This window comes from Megalobrama amblycephala, linkage group LG5, assembly GCF_018812025.1.
Source record: "Megalobrama amblycephala isolate DHTTF-2021 linkage group LG5, ASM1881202v1, whole genome shotgun sequence".
Taxonomy (NCBI): domain Eukaryota; kingdom Metazoa; phylum Chordata; class Actinopteri; order Cypriniformes; family Xenocyprididae; genus Megalobrama; species Megalobrama amblycephala.
The window spans coordinates 25460076-25477227 of NC_063048.1; the positions used below are offsets into that span (position 1 = coordinate 25460076).

General features: G+C 38.1%; 1 protein-coding gene across 7 annotated transcripts in view; it reads right to left on the reverse strand.

Annotated features, from left to right (window-relative positions):
• Positions 1-7460: 7460 nt before the first annotated feature.
• esrrga (estrogen-related receptor gamma a) overlaps positions 7461-17152 on the reverse strand; it is a 190213-nt gene continuing 180521 nt past the window's right edge. For all 7 annotated transcript variants that reach the window (XM_048191497.1, XM_048191495.1, XM_048191496.1 and 4 more), the window contains 2 exons: positions 16306-16575; positions 7461-11268 (listed from right to left, as the gene is read on the reverse strand). In XM_048191497.1, coding sequence (XP_048047454.1) covers positions 11024-11268; positions 16306-16575 — 515 coding nt within the window. In that variant the 3' untranslated portion in view covers positions 7461-11023. The remainder of the gene's footprint in view (positions 11269-16305; positions 16576-17152) is intronic.

Sequence of the window (17152 nt, forward strand, 5' to 3'; positions counted from 1 at the left end):
GCGGAGAAATACGCAGTCCAGTCCGCATGTTTTTGTTTAGTTATTGTATAGCTTCATTGAGATTTTTTTCTTTGTTATTGTTTTACACTATGGTACAAAGGCACTGTGTTTTGTTTTGTTTTGTTTTGTTTCGTTTCGCTTCGTAGCTATTATTGAAGTTTCAAATACTTTGTCAAATGCTTCTTTTCAGCACTTCTAAATCTGAAATCTAAATCTCTGCTTTAATAATTGAGGACATATGTGTAAAGAGATTGTAAACAAGTTGCAGAGGGAAGTGGAGGGGGGTGGGAGGCAGAAAATGTGGGTGATGTGCACTTCAAGACAGCTGTAGTGCTTGGAATCCCTGTTGCTGTCAGAGAAAAAGATGGACATAGAGGGACTGTGCCAGTGCATCATCTCTCAGATTGCTCCTCTCCTGTGTAGCGACATGGTTGTATATTGAGTTGTCAGATGTGACACTCCAGACACCCCATGCTGGCTCGGAGTAGGAACTGGAGATCACTAGGAAGTCAAGTCACAATGGGCTCTGGAGTGTTCGGTTGCCACACACACATACACAGTCAGTCATTCAGCTCACTGCGCCACAGGGGGGTGAGATTTCAGCAGAAACAAACACCAGCTATGGTTGAAAGCATGGACCGAATTACAAGGAAATAAGGTACAGAAGAGGAAATACAAAGAAAACATCTAGTGTAAAACAAAGAAACTTTAAATTTAATTTTAAATTGTTTCATTTTATCTAGTCAAAACCATATCTATAAATTTAGCTTCCTCCAAGAAATCCCTGAATCCACACATTAGTTATTTATTGTGTTTTATGCTATTTTATGAAGGCCTCCCCTAAAGAGTTCTCAAGTGCTACTAATTCAAACCCAGATGACACCCCAAACTATTTATAAAAGTGCACTAACCGAATTAATGGTTCATCGAATGTAGAGTAAAACATTTAAGTGCAAATAAACGTGCAAGTGTGACCTGCTAATGCTCTCAATGAGCTGGTGCCGTCTGATCCATTTTATCCCGTGTATTAAGGAGATGGTGAACTTGCCTTTTACAGGGACGACAATTAATTGCTTTTGAGTGATCTACCAGTTACATTTAGTGTTAAGTAGTTCTAAAATTGAAAAAGGCTATTCTGCTGGAGATGAGTCATTATCTGCCTCAGTAGAACGGTGGAGACGTGGTGTGTGAAGAGAGGAGTAAAAGAAGGGTTTAGATGGGAACTAACCCACTTTATTAATAAGATACAGATGACTAATGAGATACTAATACTGGAATGTCTTATAAGAAGATTTTTTAGTTTTAGATTTTCTAAGCTGTGTTCAAACTAAAAATAAACATTCATATTTATGAAAAGCAAATGTTAAAAACATAGGCTGTGAAAATTTGATGTGATCTAAAACATTAAAGAGATAGTTTATCCAAAAATGAAATTTTGTCATTACTCACCCTCGTGTTGTTGTTCCGAGACTGTATGACTTATAGTACAGTCCAAAAGTTTGGAACCACTAAGATTTTTAATGTTTTTAAAAGAAGTTTCGTCTGCTCACCAAGGCTACATTTATTTAATTAAAAATACAGTAAAAAACAGTAATATTGTGAAATATTATTACAATATAAAATAACTGTTTTCTATTTGAATATATTTCACAAAGTAATTTATTCATGTGATGGCAAAGCTGAATTTTCAGCATCATTACTCCAGTCTTCAGTGTCACATGATCCTTCAGAAATCATTCTAATATGCTGATCTGCTGCTCAAGAAACATTTAATGTGTACAATTGTACAAAATATTTGTGTACAATATTTTTTTTCAGGATTATTTGATGAATAGAAAGTTCAAAAGAACAGTGTTTATCTGAAATCTAATCTTTTGTAACACTATAAATGTCTTTACTGCCACTTTTGATTGATTTAATGCATCCTTGCTGAATAAAAGTATTCATTTCTTTCAGTTCTTTTCAAAAAAATAAAAATTCTTACTGACCCCAAACTTTTGAACGGTAGTGTAAAATGCTACAGAAGCTTTGTATTTCAGATAAATGCTGTTCTTTTGAACTTTCTATTCATCAAGGAATCCTGAAAAAAAAAGTACACAACTGTTTTCAACATTGAAAATAATCATAAATGTTTACTGAGCAGCAAATCAGCATATTAGAATGATTTCTGAAGGATCATGTGACACTGAAGACTGGAGTAACGATGCTGAAAATTCAGCTTTGCATCACAGGAATAAATTACTTTGTCAAATATATTTAAATAGTACACAGTTATTTTAAATTTAATGATATTTCACAATATTACTGTTTTTTACTGTATTTTTAATTAAATAAATGTAGCCTTGGTGAGCAGACGAAACTTCTTTTAAAAACATTAAAAATCTTAGTGGTTCCAAACTTTTGGACTGTACTGTACATTCTTCTGTGGAAAACAAACAAACAAAAAAGATATTTTGTAAAATGTGTCAGTGCTTTAATTGTGTCTCAATACAAAACATACATTTTTGTACCTGACAAAAGTCCTATATTTGGAGGATTGAAAGCGACAGCATTATAAAATGATTTAAAAACAATTAAAAAGAATAAAAAGAAAAAAAAAAAGGACATGAAATTCAACAGAAAATCATATTTTAAAAATAAACTGAGAGTTAAGTATAATAAGTTTGGTTATTCACAATTTCAGACCCAGGGATTCAGAGAATGTAGGGTAGCTGCTTGCATCTAGGGGTTAACTGGGTCTCAAGAGGGATAAGCCCAAAGTTGCCTTCTTTGCACATTGTCAGGAATCGGATCTACACACTTCCTTCTCTCTTTCTACACACACATATCAGGCCCCCATGATGTCTCTCGCAGAGACATAACCGGCGTCGAGGGAGCAGGAGACCTGTGAAAGGCCATTACCACAGTGTGGCCCAGGCCATCAGCACACTAAGACCCAGGAGAGTGACCCTGCTCTCACACTGAGAAATAAATTGGGTGGACTCACTGACAAAAAGCCATCAGGGCCCAACTGCACACATTAGCACTTCACAGATGACGCCAAGCACACCCATGCCACCAGTCGAACTTTGTTCCCATGGCACATCGGGGACACCACAAAACATACAGTACCGCTCAAGAGACAAAGTAGTTTGCCGTATGAAATGACCAGGAAAGTTGGTCTATATTGCATTCAACTCTTCAAAACCTGCAGCTGAAGATGAGCGAAATGCATTTGGTTAGATTGAGAGCCATACAATGCTTCCCTTGAGAGTCATTTTTATAGACTAGATGAGCTGAATGAGCTGAAGCCAAACAATACATGAACATTTTGTCACAACTTAATTTCATTATGTTCAAACCACTTGAATTTGTAAAATGTAAGTTAACTTTAAAAAGACTTAATATTTAATGTTCTGTTGTGCTGGAAATTTAAAATTATGTGGTTACCATTGTTGAATAGTGAAGGCAGGAACACACCAAGCCGACGGTTGGCTGTCGGGCAGTTTTTCTTAGTCGGCCGACTAAGTTTTCTCAGTGTGTTCCGCACCGTCAGCTGAAGTTGGTCCTTGTCAGCTTTTTTTCGGCCGATTCGAAATGTTGAATCGCCGTCGGAGCTCGTAAGTCCGTCGGGCCATCTGATCATTCTGATTGGCTGTTCAGATACTGCCACCTGCTGGTACGGAAAGGCATTTCATCTCACGCAGGCGCAGAACTGACGTGCTACTTGGCCGTCAGCTGTTTAGTGTTGGTTTGGTGTGTCAGGGCAACTTTGGACACAGACGCTGCCGACGTGAGCCAACCCCGCAGTCTGCTTTCGTCGCCACTAGTTTGTCGGCGTCGGCTTGGTGTGTTCTGGCCTTGACACTTGTGCTTAGGTTTTCGGAGGCAACATTAAGACCACAATCTGTGTTGCTTCACTCAGTGCCAGTTCTGAGATCAGTCTCTTCGTACTTAGTTGTTGGCTAATGCGAGTTATCACCTATAACACTGGAATTTACATCCAATAAATCGGTTCAACAAAACACTGTTTAAATGAATTTGTCTTGTTGTACGGACCTAAACTTAAAGTTTTTCTTCATTTAAATAAATTCATTGAACAAACTTTTTTTTTTTGACTATGCATGTGTGGCCACTAGAGACTGACACTAGAGGCTGTGGTCTTTATCATCCTTGTTAGCGTGTCCACCACCCATGTCAGAAACACGATTTCAAATCCCGCTCGGAGCAGTATGAGTTGAACAGGAGGGGTTACATTGGTGCCGTGACCCGGATGGGAGTGAGTGTAATGTAGTCCAGCTAGTAAAGAGCTGTCCATGTAAACCTCACTCCTCTGGCCTAAAGAGCTGCACTAGCAATTAAAACTAGACTCTGCGGTCTTTACCGTCCTTGTTAGTGCGCCTGCCATTCAAGCCGGAAACGGAGGTTTAAATCCCACTCAGAGCAGTATGAGTTGAACAGGAGGGGTTACATTGGTGCCGTGACCCGGATGGGAGTGAGTGTAATGTAGTCCAGCTAGTAAAGAGCTGTGCAGGTAAACCTCACTCCCCTGGCCTAAAGAGCTGCACTAGCAATTAACACTAGAGGCTGCGGTCTTTACCGTCCTTGTTAGCGCGCCCGCCATTCAAGCCGGAAACGGAGGTTTAAATCCCACTCAGAGCAGTACGAGTTGAACAGGAGGGGTTACATTGGTGCCGTGACCCGGATGGGAGTGAGGTTTAGGGGGGTGAGTGTATTGTAGGCCAGCTTGTAAAGAGCTATGCAGGTAAACCACACCCCTGGCCTAAAAAGGTGCATTAGCGATTAAGAGATTGCAGTCTTGTTAGTGTGTCCGCCTCCCATGCCGGAAACGCTGGTTTGAATCCTGCTCGGAGCAGTGCGAGTACAACGGGAGGGGTTAAACAAGCCCTCTCAGAATTTTTGAACCAAAAAAACTAAATAAATTGCACAATTATTATAAGTTAAAAAAGGTCTAGAACACAGTGACTAGAATCACTGATTCACATTTACATTTTGTCAGAACAATTAAACTGTATTCTGCAAATCATTTGCTTTGAACTAGTCATTACTTTACCTGCCTCCATTTTTTTTTTTTTTTTTTTTTTTTTTTTTCTTTGGTCACATCTTACTCCACTTGTGATGACTGTCACTGGTGCCCCTTCAAGAAGAAGAAGAAGAAGAAGGTACATGATACCCCTGACTATATCACTTGGCCACTCCTTTTTTATGTCAGTTCATACGGTTACCAGAAAGCATTAAACGGATGTGAGCAGGACAGAGGTCATTTCAAACAGACTTATCAAGATCAGCAGTTTAACTAATATGTCTAGAATAGATCAATTAATCTAAAATGAGCTTAACTTTGAACTAAAGCTTTATGGGGAACATCAAAATTCCCAATTGGACTATAAGACACTTTCCCGCTCCGGTTCCAAATTGCACCGACGGGATGATCCATAAATTGACATAATGGAGAAATACAAATAGTACGACATATCCGCGCATATTCCTCGGCTTAGCTTGTACCGGGGCCTCCTCTGAGGGTCCAACCTCAGTGAAAACCCAATTACAGCAGCTCCACATTGCAGCCATATAACATGGGAGAGTGGAAAGAGTTAAAAGAGCCATTACAAATGCCATGGAGCACTTTTAGCGTCTCGCAAGGTTAATGATAACGGTACTTGGCAGCTGAAATGCTCAAGTAGCTTTTATTGTATCATAATAATGAATCAATGGCGTAAAGATAAAATAAAATAAATGAACTCCGAAGTCAATGAGTAAAATGTATGTGCCGCAGCGCAAATAATAAAAAAAGAAGAAGAAAAAAAAAGTGGGGGGAAAAATCCTCCGCCAACGGGGCCCTCTTTAAGTAATATCTTATGATGTCATCTTCTTGAAAAATATTTGCCTCCAGGTCACTGCTCTCTGTTTTAGAGCCTTAAACGCTTTTGCTACAGAACATTAAATGTCTCCTCACATTATATGATACATATTAGCGGCAGATGATTTTACACACACAATGCTCTTACTACATGGTGCTATATTTGCTTTTTTTTTCAAGCCTGTATACAGGAAATTGCCCCGAATAGCCTTATTATTTTGTCTCCTTTGACAATATTATTATTTAGTTGGGGTTTGCCATTTGGGTATACCCTAAGTGCTTTCCTCTTGCTGGTGTTTGTATCTTTTGCTCCTCATTTGGCCGTCGTGTGTTATAGGAGAGACAGAGTGGATGTGGGCAGACCGTGAGGCTGTGCTGATGTTAGGAACGTTGTCTTACATCAATGTGTCTGCTGTAAAGCCTCAGGGCATAGCGGCTGATTACCCTCTGAGTGGACATGCCTCAAACGCTGCATCAAGTTGTCAAGAACTTTCTGCTCATCCACCATTTTTCTTCCCCTTTCCGACGCAATAATATTGTAACCGCGACAGAATGAAGAGTGGCCGCGTGAAGATGCCAGCGCAGGAAAAAAAAAAATGACAGACTGCTCTTGAGAAGAAGAAAAAAGTCAAGTAGTCAAGCAGACGCCTCTATTGCCTGGATACCAGCTTTCTGCTCATTGTTTTATTCACAATTTTCTTTTTTTCCCTTAAGGAAAATGTTTTTGTCGTACTTATAGAAATAAGTGACCATGGACCACAAAACCAGTCAGAAGGGCAGATGGGCATATTTGTGGCAATAGCCAACAATACATTATATGGGTCAAAATGGGACTTCATTTGGACAACTTCAAAGGTGATTTTCTCAATATTTTGATGTTTTTGTACCCTCAGATTCCAGATTTTCAAATAGTTGCATCTCGGCCAAATATTGTCCTACATCAATGGAAAGCTTATTTATTCAGCTTTCAGGTGATGTATAAATCTCAACTTCAAAAAATTGACCCTTATGACTGATTTTGTGGTCCACATGTATTTTTATTCCAAATTAAAAATCTGTAAAGACGTACAATGTTTTTGATGAGTGTGACTAAAAGTTTCTGATTTGTAACAGGTCATATCAGCTTAAAAACTCTCACTTGACCAATATGATATAAAAAAGGGCCAAAATGGAAGTTAAATTTTAAAGGTAGAACATTTCTGTCTGATTTATATTGATAGAGTGTATTATAAATACACTACTAAGTATGGCGTCTGTAAGATGTTTTCATTTTTTTTTAATAAAGCATCTTATGCTCAACAACCCTGCATTAATTTGATGAAAAATTCATTGAAAATAGTCATATTTAAATCTTACTGTGAGGGCAAAGCTGAATTTTCAGCAGTCTTCAGTGTCACACGATCCTTCAGAAATCATTCTAATATGCTGATTTGGTGCCTGAGAAACATTTCTCATTATTTCAAGAGCACATCTATAGGCATATACAGTCTCGAGCCTGAACGTTTACCCCACATCATGCAGTCCACAGAACACTACAGCACAAAAAGTCAAAACCACAATGCGTTAAAACATGTTCTTACACAGGAAAACACAGCCCGAGTCAAAACTGGAAGCATGTTTAATATTGCTCTACTATTATCCTGAAAGGCATAATTGGAGTTACACATCTGAACTGATCGTAGTTACAGAATCATAGGTCTCTCTTTTTGCATTGAACAATATATACAATGTAAAATAAATACATTTACACAAATGGACATTATTGTTTGGAGCACACTGTAATGATGCACATCACAAAAATATACAGTTAATAGTTTTACCGATGTGGAGCACATCTAAAAACTACAGACATGATTCTCACTACAGGTTGTTTCAGCAACTGCTGGGTTGAAATATATCATTATCATACTGATCATAGAAGCTTCTCAAATGCTCTTTTATTCTTTCCCCTTCCTCTGGATCTTGTCCTTTCCCTCACTGGTTTCTGTGTTAGACTGCCAGGAAGCCTAGATGCGTTTGGCAGACGTGTCAATGCATGAATAAATACAACCAACACCTAGAATCTCTTCAACATTGAAAAATAGCAGTTGTTTTTACATTTGTTCATCCTTAATCCTATAATTTGCAAAATAGTCCAATAGATACAGCATTTGATCACTAATTGAATCGCATTGTACAACGACTGCACCGTCATATTGCTTAAATAAGAAAATATCTCTAAAAAAAAGGTCATTGTGGGTACGGATTAATTACACTTTCATTTCTATGCTGGATAGATGAGTGTTAAAAGACAGTAAAATTGTCTTTAAATGGTTCGAGAGGTCCGTGTACCATTTTTTGTTGTCCAAAATTACACAGTACGTGTCACAAAAGCGTTTCGTTTTTCGTTTTCTTCACTAAAAGCAACTCGGAAAAAATGCATATCTGAAAGACTGAGTGTAGATCAGGACCACTTGCTCTCGTTTTTAATGAAATCTTACAAAACTGACCGGAATTAGAAAGCTTATCTAGTTTCATATCGCTTCATTTCCATCGTGATCACCTCAGAGTAAAGACAACACAAAAGAAAAGGAAAGAAAGAAACAAAAATGAAAGAGAGAAAACAGCACCTCATCTGCCAGGAGTTGATCACGTGAAAAATTTGAAAGTGCCAACGTCTTCTTAACAGCAAGACCCCCCCCCTCCCAACCCCATGTTTTGACCATCTGATGAGTTGCCATGAGCGATAAGATCTAGTTACGTTACACTAACCTTTCCAAAGCACAATCTATTAAGAGATTTGAATAGCTAATGATAGATACAGTGTATTTATAGAACAAGACCGAGAAAAGCAACTAAAAACCCTCGTTCCCCGTTCGTCTTAAAAAATGATCTGTTCTTTCATTTTTTTTCCGTCATTTTTATTAAGCACACAAAGTCAAAGTGATAGTTTTGAAAACCGATCTTACACCAAAACAAACAAAAATGTTTCTTCCCTTTGCAACCTTAAAGAGTCAAGATATATACCAATGGAGTTCAGCATGAAGGCCTTATGTACAGCATTTTGTTAAAAGAGAAGGAAAATCAGAAAAAGAGGGGAAAAGGAAGAAAAAGGGTACTATTTCAAAGCATATTTTTCATCGTAACCTATGATATACAGTGTTAGTCTACAAGATCGGAGTTACACAGATGGTCTCTTGTACATATAATGCACCTCCTTTTAAATATTCACTTATATATCAGCATAGATTATATTGATCGTTGATCGGTTGATCTGCGGTAACTAGGAAGAGTCTTTTTTTTTCTTTTTTTTCTTCAGAAGGTTATTTGAGAACCCATCATCTTGCTCCTGAGGATTCATACATCCAGTATTGTCTCTAATTCTACCCTGTCTCTAAAAAATGAACTAAATTAGAAAAGAAAAACGAAAGAAGATAAACCAAATCTCCACGGGTAGTACACTACATCTTTTGCGTGTGACAGAGGAAACGGGGGGAAAAAACAAAAAAAAAACAAAAAAAAAACAGAGATGTTTCAGAAAAAACACAGCAGACATGAAACACCAAGAAGCTGAACTACATTTTTTTTTTTGTTCATTTTTCATTCTTTTTTTTTCTTTGATCTGTTCCAATAAAATGTCTTAGGTTAGATTTTTAATCTGTTCATTTACAATATACAATGCTTAAGAATAATCAGAAAATACCCCATACTAATACTGACATATTTCTGATGAAGGCTGTGGATCGCTTGCTTTGATACTTGAGCCTCTCTGCTAAAAATGTCATTTGGAAGAAGATTACATCATGTGTATGATATCTCTGGCACTAAAAAAAAAAAAAAGGAAAAGAAAAAAAAAAAAAATCAGGACCATCGTGAAACTAAATCTACGATGTTTCTCCGTCTTCCCTAAGTGCTATTTTGCTTAACAAAGTTCAAATACTGCTTTATTATGAAAGAATGTCAATAGAATTTCGAGGCTGACGTTAATATATATGCATATATAATTGACTTGAGATAATGGTTATGGTCCTCCTGGCCATATTCATGTATGTAATCTATCATCTTATGACAAGCACAGACAGAAACGCGAAAGCTTCTGGAAATTCATTTTCCCAAGTAAGTGTGGCACTAAGAAAAGAAAAAAAGCAAACAAAAATTGCATACATATACACCTCCACTTTTTAAACATCTATTGCTTAGAGAAGATAGCAGGTTTTCATCTTCACGGTTCGTAAATCGCGCAACACGGCGGTCGGTAGAAAAACATAACGATCTATTATTAACATTATATGAAGAAACATTGTGTTTGATGACCATACCATATATTTACATCCTTCAGTACAGTAAAAATACACTCAAATAAAAGATAATAAAATAAAGTCAATAAATAAACGAGTCTGTTCCTTGACCACTGCGATTCATCTTTGCTCGGTATTGCATGAGAGACTAAAGCTTCGGCTATTCCCTGAAAAGATTGAAATGAAATCATTAAAAGAGGCTAGACGTGTTTGGAAGACTTGAAAGAAAAGGACGAGGGAGTGACACACACACATGATCAATCCGCATGGCTACATAATGGTGAGGAGCAGCTTCTTCAAAGACGTGAAAATCTCCGTTTGGCTAAACTGCTCCGAGGACCTCTAACGTAATACTGCGCAAAGTCACTACGCCACACTCTTATGGTAAAGAGGGTCGGTTCCGAGATTCCTTCAGCAACATGGGAGCTGGACGGTACAGTTTGGGGAAAGTTTCGCTTGCTGGTGTCCATCGGGTGGACCTCCTTCCTTTGGCAGGGCTGGTCTTTCTTGGCTCCAGTAATTCTCTTTTGAAAATCAACAAAATGTTTCAAAAGCACAAAAAAAGTCAGCATCAGATTTTCGAGAAGAACAAGTCAACGGCTGGTTTCAAGTCCCACTGCTGAATAATGAGAGCAGTCATTTTTTTCCACTTCATATTTTTCTCAATAATCACATTTTAAATCATTCTTATATTTACGTATCATTGTCAGTAATTAGAAGTACCGTTACGGTTATGTTTTTAGTTATTATTTGATAAAGTTTATAGACAAAGGTTTCATGAACAGCGGCAGAGAGTTAGTCAGTGTCTGCCCGGCGAAGGGGCGGAGTCAGTGACGTACCCCCTCCAGCTCTCTGTCGGTATAACGCGGGGCCGGGGGGGGCGGAGTTAGACCTTGGCCTCCAGCAGCTCCAAAAACAGTTTGTGCATGGGCACTTTGCCGTCCTGTTTGATGCTGTAGAAGTGCTGCACCGCCTTGGTGGACGTTTGCCGGAGCAGCGGCAGGGTCATGAGCAGCTTGCCGGCCCGGCGCGGGTCCTCTGCGTGCTGGCCCGCCTCGTAGTCCTGCAGGGCCTCGTGCAACACGTCCTGGAGCTTCTGCACAGCTTCCACGTCCTCTATATGCATGGAATCTGGAAAAACAATTATTCACCGGACAATGATGAGTAACGGATACCCAGCGCGGGGTAGTAACTGATTACGTGTAATCTGGATTACGTAATCAGATTGAAAAAAAAAATTAAGTGCTTGTAATTAGATTATATTACGTTTTAAAATTACGTTTTTAAAATTGATTACTTGATTTTATTGATTTTTATGGAATTTATTTTCTTTCTCTTTTTTGATTTTTTTTAAAATATTATTTGGAATATTTTAAAAATATTTTTTATATCAATATGTTACAAGATTATCCCATTCAAATCAATGTGGTAAACAAGCTAGTTCAAAAATAATCTGAAAGTAGTCTGATTACATTACCTTAAATGTAATGGATTATGCTAGTAACTACATTTTTTTGTCATGTAATTTGGAATCAGTAACCAATTACGATTTGTAAGTAATCTACACAGCACTGTACATATATATATATATATATATATATATACAGTACAGTCCAAAAGTTTGGAACCACTAAGATTTGTAATGTTTTTAAAAGAAGTTTCGTCTGCTCACCAAGGCTACATTTATTTAATTAAACATACAGTAAAAAACAGTAATATTGTGAAATATTATTACAATTTAAAATAACTGTTTTCTATTTGAATATATTTGACAAAGTAATTTATTCCTGTGATGGCAAAGCTGAATTTTCAGCATCATTACTCCAGTCTTCAGTGTCACATGATCCTTCAGAAATCATTCTAATATGCTGATCTGCTGCTCAAGAAACATTTAATGTGTACAATTGTACAAAATATTTGTGTACAATATTTTTTTTCAGGATTATTTGATGAATAGAAAGTTCAAAAGAACAGTGTTTATCTGAAATCTAATCTTTTGTAACATTATAAATGTATTTACTGCCACTTTTGATTGATTTAATGCATCCTTGCTGAATAAAAGTATTCATTTCTTTAATTTCTTTTAAAAAAAATAAAAATAAAAATTCTTACTGACCCCAAACTTTTGAACGGTAGTGTATAATGCTACAGAAGTTTTGTATTTCAGATAAATGCTGTTCTTTTGAACTTTCTATTCATCAAGGAATCCTGAAAAAAAAGTACACAACTGTTTTCAACATTGAAAATAATCATAAATGTTTATTGAGCAGCAAATCAGCATATTAGAATGATTTCTGAAGGATCATGTGACACTGAAGACTGGAGTAACGATGCTGAAAATTCAGCTTTGCATCACAGGAATAAATTACTTTGTCAAATATATTTAAATAGTACACAGTTATTTTAAATTGTAATAATATTTCACAATTTTACTGTTTTTTACTGTATTTTTAATTAAATAAATGTAGCCTTGGTGAGCAGACGAAACTTCTTTTAAAAACATTAAAAATCTTAGTGGTTCCAAACTTTTGGACTGTACTGTATATATATATATATATATATATATATATATATATATATATATATATATATATATATATACCATTCAAAATTTTAAGTTTAAATAGGCATGACACTCTCTGATGCTAGTCCTGTACGGGACTTTTCTTTTCTTTCTTTATAAAAAAAAAAAAAAAAAAAAAAATCCATTTTAGGCTGATGGAAACCTGAGGATGAAGTCCTGGCAAAAGGAAAGGGATTAAACGAATGTGACTCATCCTTTTTTGCCAGCCCTAAGCTCATTCTCCAGTGATTAAAAGCACACTTGAGTGTTAAACGCTGAGACTGTCCTCAGCACGTGTTTACAAGCCTCTCTATGGGACTGATGAATGGCACGGGCGACAGAAACAGTGTTTGGAGGAGAGCTGATATGGCACTTGTCTAAGCGAGAGAAACAGAGGCTTGAGTCAGGAAACAATACCTCAGCCTGACTGGCATTGTCTGCCAGAAATGTCAAACAGGCTGCATTTGCATTCGCACTCGTTAGTACAGCATTCACGCCCGTTCACCGCGACAGACGTGCCTCTGAGAACGCAATTAGTCTCAGGCAGCTACTATCTTTGCTGTGTTCTGCTCCAGTGGCTAATATAGTTGCACTTTTCCAGCTAATCCAAGCCTTGGATGCTACTACGCAGTGCTCTGATGGTTTTATCACATCACAATGGTAAAGAAAGTGCTTTGTCTGACTTGCTCTTTATAGACAGACTCCACCAACAGTATTGACTCGGTTTTTCTACTGTGGCGTGTCAATCCGATCCTGTTCCCTCCGGATAAAATGTCCAAATGCACGCTGGCTTTTGGCAAAGATGTCACAATCAATGCGATGCCTCAAATCAATTGATACATACAAGTTAAATAATAATTGTATGGTTAAGTATTGATAAAAGTGAGACCTCGTGAGGTTCCTCTATTAGTAGAGAGTGCCGTCTTTCCTTTGGGCTGGCCAGGGGGGACAAACGTCAGCCTGCTTCAGGCAACGATTCGATATCCTAACCCTTCATTGTCTAAAGCCCATCTAGAATTCAGACAGCGAGGTCTCGTCCATCAGTCACATGGGCTTTGGCCATCTGAAAAGTGACCTGTGATCCGACAGAAATCCCTGGCAGGAAAGTGCTTACCTCCACACAAGCTGCTCTGTCAATCTCACGGAAAAACTCAGAGCGTACTAGAAAACACATATTTCCTGCACGCTATTTGTGCCTTAAAATTTACTATCAAAAGGACACTTTGCTAGACTCAAATTTGTTAGGATTTCCCAGAACGACACCAAAATTGTGTCAGTAAATGGTTGTATTAGGTCATGGACCGCTTTACTTTATGACTCATTCACTTACATTTTAAATAATGTGTCCTTTAAAAAGAAACACGCACCGTAATGAGATCAACTGCAACATAAAGCTTTCAAATAAATAGGAAAAAGTGTCACTCTGACATCAATTGCTTAAGCAATACTGTGTCTATTGAAAGACTGTGAAATACTTTGGGTCGGAGTGGAAATACCCAGCACTTTGGGGCTTTAGAAAATGGTGGAGTGTATCATTTTTTTAGCAGCTGTCTGAAACACTCTGCTCTCCACTAAAAAAAGAAGTGACAAAACGGCTCACCTTTGAAATCGGACATGATGCATGTCTCTCCTGAGAGAAGAGTGCGGAGAGAAGCCGCAGAGAGAAAGTCTCGATAAATACAGAGAATGACACCCGAGAACCAGGACTAGCGATTAGCCTACGCATCAGTCTAAAGGAAGTCTAATTGTGTATGCCTCAGAAAACAGAAAAAAAAAAAAAAAGAAGGTATAAACGTGGACAGAAGATGACACCGGTTTGAATAAATCTACCACTCATCGATCACTTTTACCTGTTTTTGGCGGGTTGACACGCACGTCAACAGAGCTAGATGAACTGCTAATCGTCGAATCAATTAAAGAATAATTTCTCAAAAGAGTCACGTGCTCTCTCGGTCTCTCAGGGGTGCACTTTGGGCAGAACGGCCCCCGGTGTCTGCAGGCCGGGGCCAAACTCGCGAGCCGTCATCCGCAAGCGAGCAAGAGCAATCTGCTTTTTCATTTTTCAGCATGGCCAGGCCCAGCCGGAGATTGATCGTCACATATGGCCCCAGAAAACAAACTGTCAATACCTTGAGCGCTGGAGAATTTGAACAAATAGCCGCCCTCCCATTCAAGCTGCTCATTGCGTCCCATTTAACAGATTTTATTGACAGTTTCCTTCTTGTAATTAAAGGGAAAACTACTGGCCAGCAACCAAGATAAAGTTCAAAGATGGGGTCAACACAAAGGGAGCCAGAGGGCCATGGCGTGACTGTCGATGGTGGACAACATCAGAGCCTGTTATTGACATGCAGGTGCATAGTGATGGGCTCCTTACTTAAGAGGCATCTGAGCAGAGACTTATGCTAATTTGGAGAGGGGCCACAGCCGTGCTTTTGAAGGATTTCAAACGGGGTGGGGAAGGGTGGGAACACTGTTTAGTGTGCGCGTGAACAGAGGAAGAGAAAACATGAGAGAAAGAAAGACTGAGATATTAAGATAACTCTACCTGAACGACTCTACCGCTACATCAGTCTTTAACATTCCAAAGCAGGGAGTTTAACTCTTTCTATCTTTCTAAAAATGATCAACAGCCCATATTAAGAGGACAAAAAATTCAAAAGGGCTCAAGTGCAATTCAAGCTAAATTTCATTTGCAATAGGATTACTGTGAATGATTTTGTTTTGGAATGGAATGTTGACTCAATCAGAGCAGAAACCATTTTTAAGTTGACATGAACAAAAGTAATGACAGATAGAAGTGGGTCAATGACATGTAAGAGTGTCCATGATAAAGAAAAGGAAAAATTTGAATTCTTAAAAAAAATGGTTAGTTGACCCAAAAATGAAAATTCTGTCATTAATCACTCGCCCTCATATCGATCCACACCCTTACGACCTTTGTTCATCTTCGGAAGACAAATTAAGATATTTTTGATGAAATCCGAGAGGTGTATGACTCGTCAATAGACAGCAATTTAACCACCACTTTTAAGGTCCAAAAAGGTGCTAAAGACATTGTTAAAAAAAAGTCGACGTGAATGCAGTGGTTCAACCTTAATTTTATGAAGCGACGAGAATACTAGTTGTGTGCAAAAACAAAAATAATGACTTTTTTCAACCATTTTAACAATGTCTTAAGTATCTTTCAAAGTGGTGGTTAAATTGCTGTCTATTGAGGAGTCATATACCTATTGGATTTCATCAAAAATATCTTAATTTGTGTTCTGAAGATGAACGAAGGTTTTACGGATGTGGAACGACATGAGGGTGAGTAATTAATGACAGAATTTTCATTTTTGGGTAAACTAACCCTTTAATGTTGATTTCATATGTTTTTAAAACACATTGATTCCATTTTCAAAAAAACGTAATGACTCTTTTGTCATGTATGTATGAATGTAATAATGAATCACTGTATGTATAAATTGCATTTATAATTTATTTTTGAATACATTCATAAATCTGGACAAAAATTGAGTGTCATGCCATTGACCCAATTTTAAAATGTCAATTTTTTTCCTTCTAAATATTTGACTGAAATCTATAGCATCTGCTCATTTTACCTGAGTTAGCCAGGGCTATAGCTTTAAGAGTGACGAACTCCTCCTTCTCCAGCTTCATGCTCTTATATTTCTTCACCAGTTGAAGAATGGCATTATTCAGGTCGAGCAGGCCGGCCAGCTTGGACTGATCCTCATCCATGATGTAGTCTTCAGCGTAGACCAGCTTGTCCTCAAAAGACAGCGAGCGGTAGACTACACGCAGGATCAGGATCTCCATCCACGCGCTCTGCAGAAGACTCATCTGGTCCGCCAGCGAAAGTGTGGAAAACCCTGAGAAAAAGCGAGAAAAAGAGCTTTGTTCAACTCGACGATGAACGCTCAGCTTCAAATCAACATTCAACGTGGCATACGATATTAAACCTCATTTCATTGTCAGAAGTTTCTGGTTGTATTAGTGGGAAGCATTGACATTCTAGAGGTGTAATACAGAGGAAAACTCCAGTGGGAGTGAGCTGAGGCACCTAGCACGAGCCTTGGCTCTCATCTCCTGCTGCGCTGCAGGCCAGGGGGCATCCTGAGGGAGGGCACTCCTTATCTCCCCCAACATGCAGCATGGATCAATTCTTCCCATCACACCAACTGAAAGACTAATTGCTTGCCTCAAACTCCTTCTCCTTCCTCCTCCCCCCACTCTGCACACACTTTTTTTTTCTTTTTCGGTTTTCCAGTCTATTTGCTAGAAGTGAAGGAAGTCTTGAAGTTCATGTTCATGAATGCCATTGGAAACAGATTATCGCATGGCTTTTGTCTTTCCATTAGACAAGGAAGTTAACCTTCATGTTCAGTTTGGGGTCTGAGAAACATACTTAATATTGAGGTACCAGGTGATACATGAAGATGTTTCCTA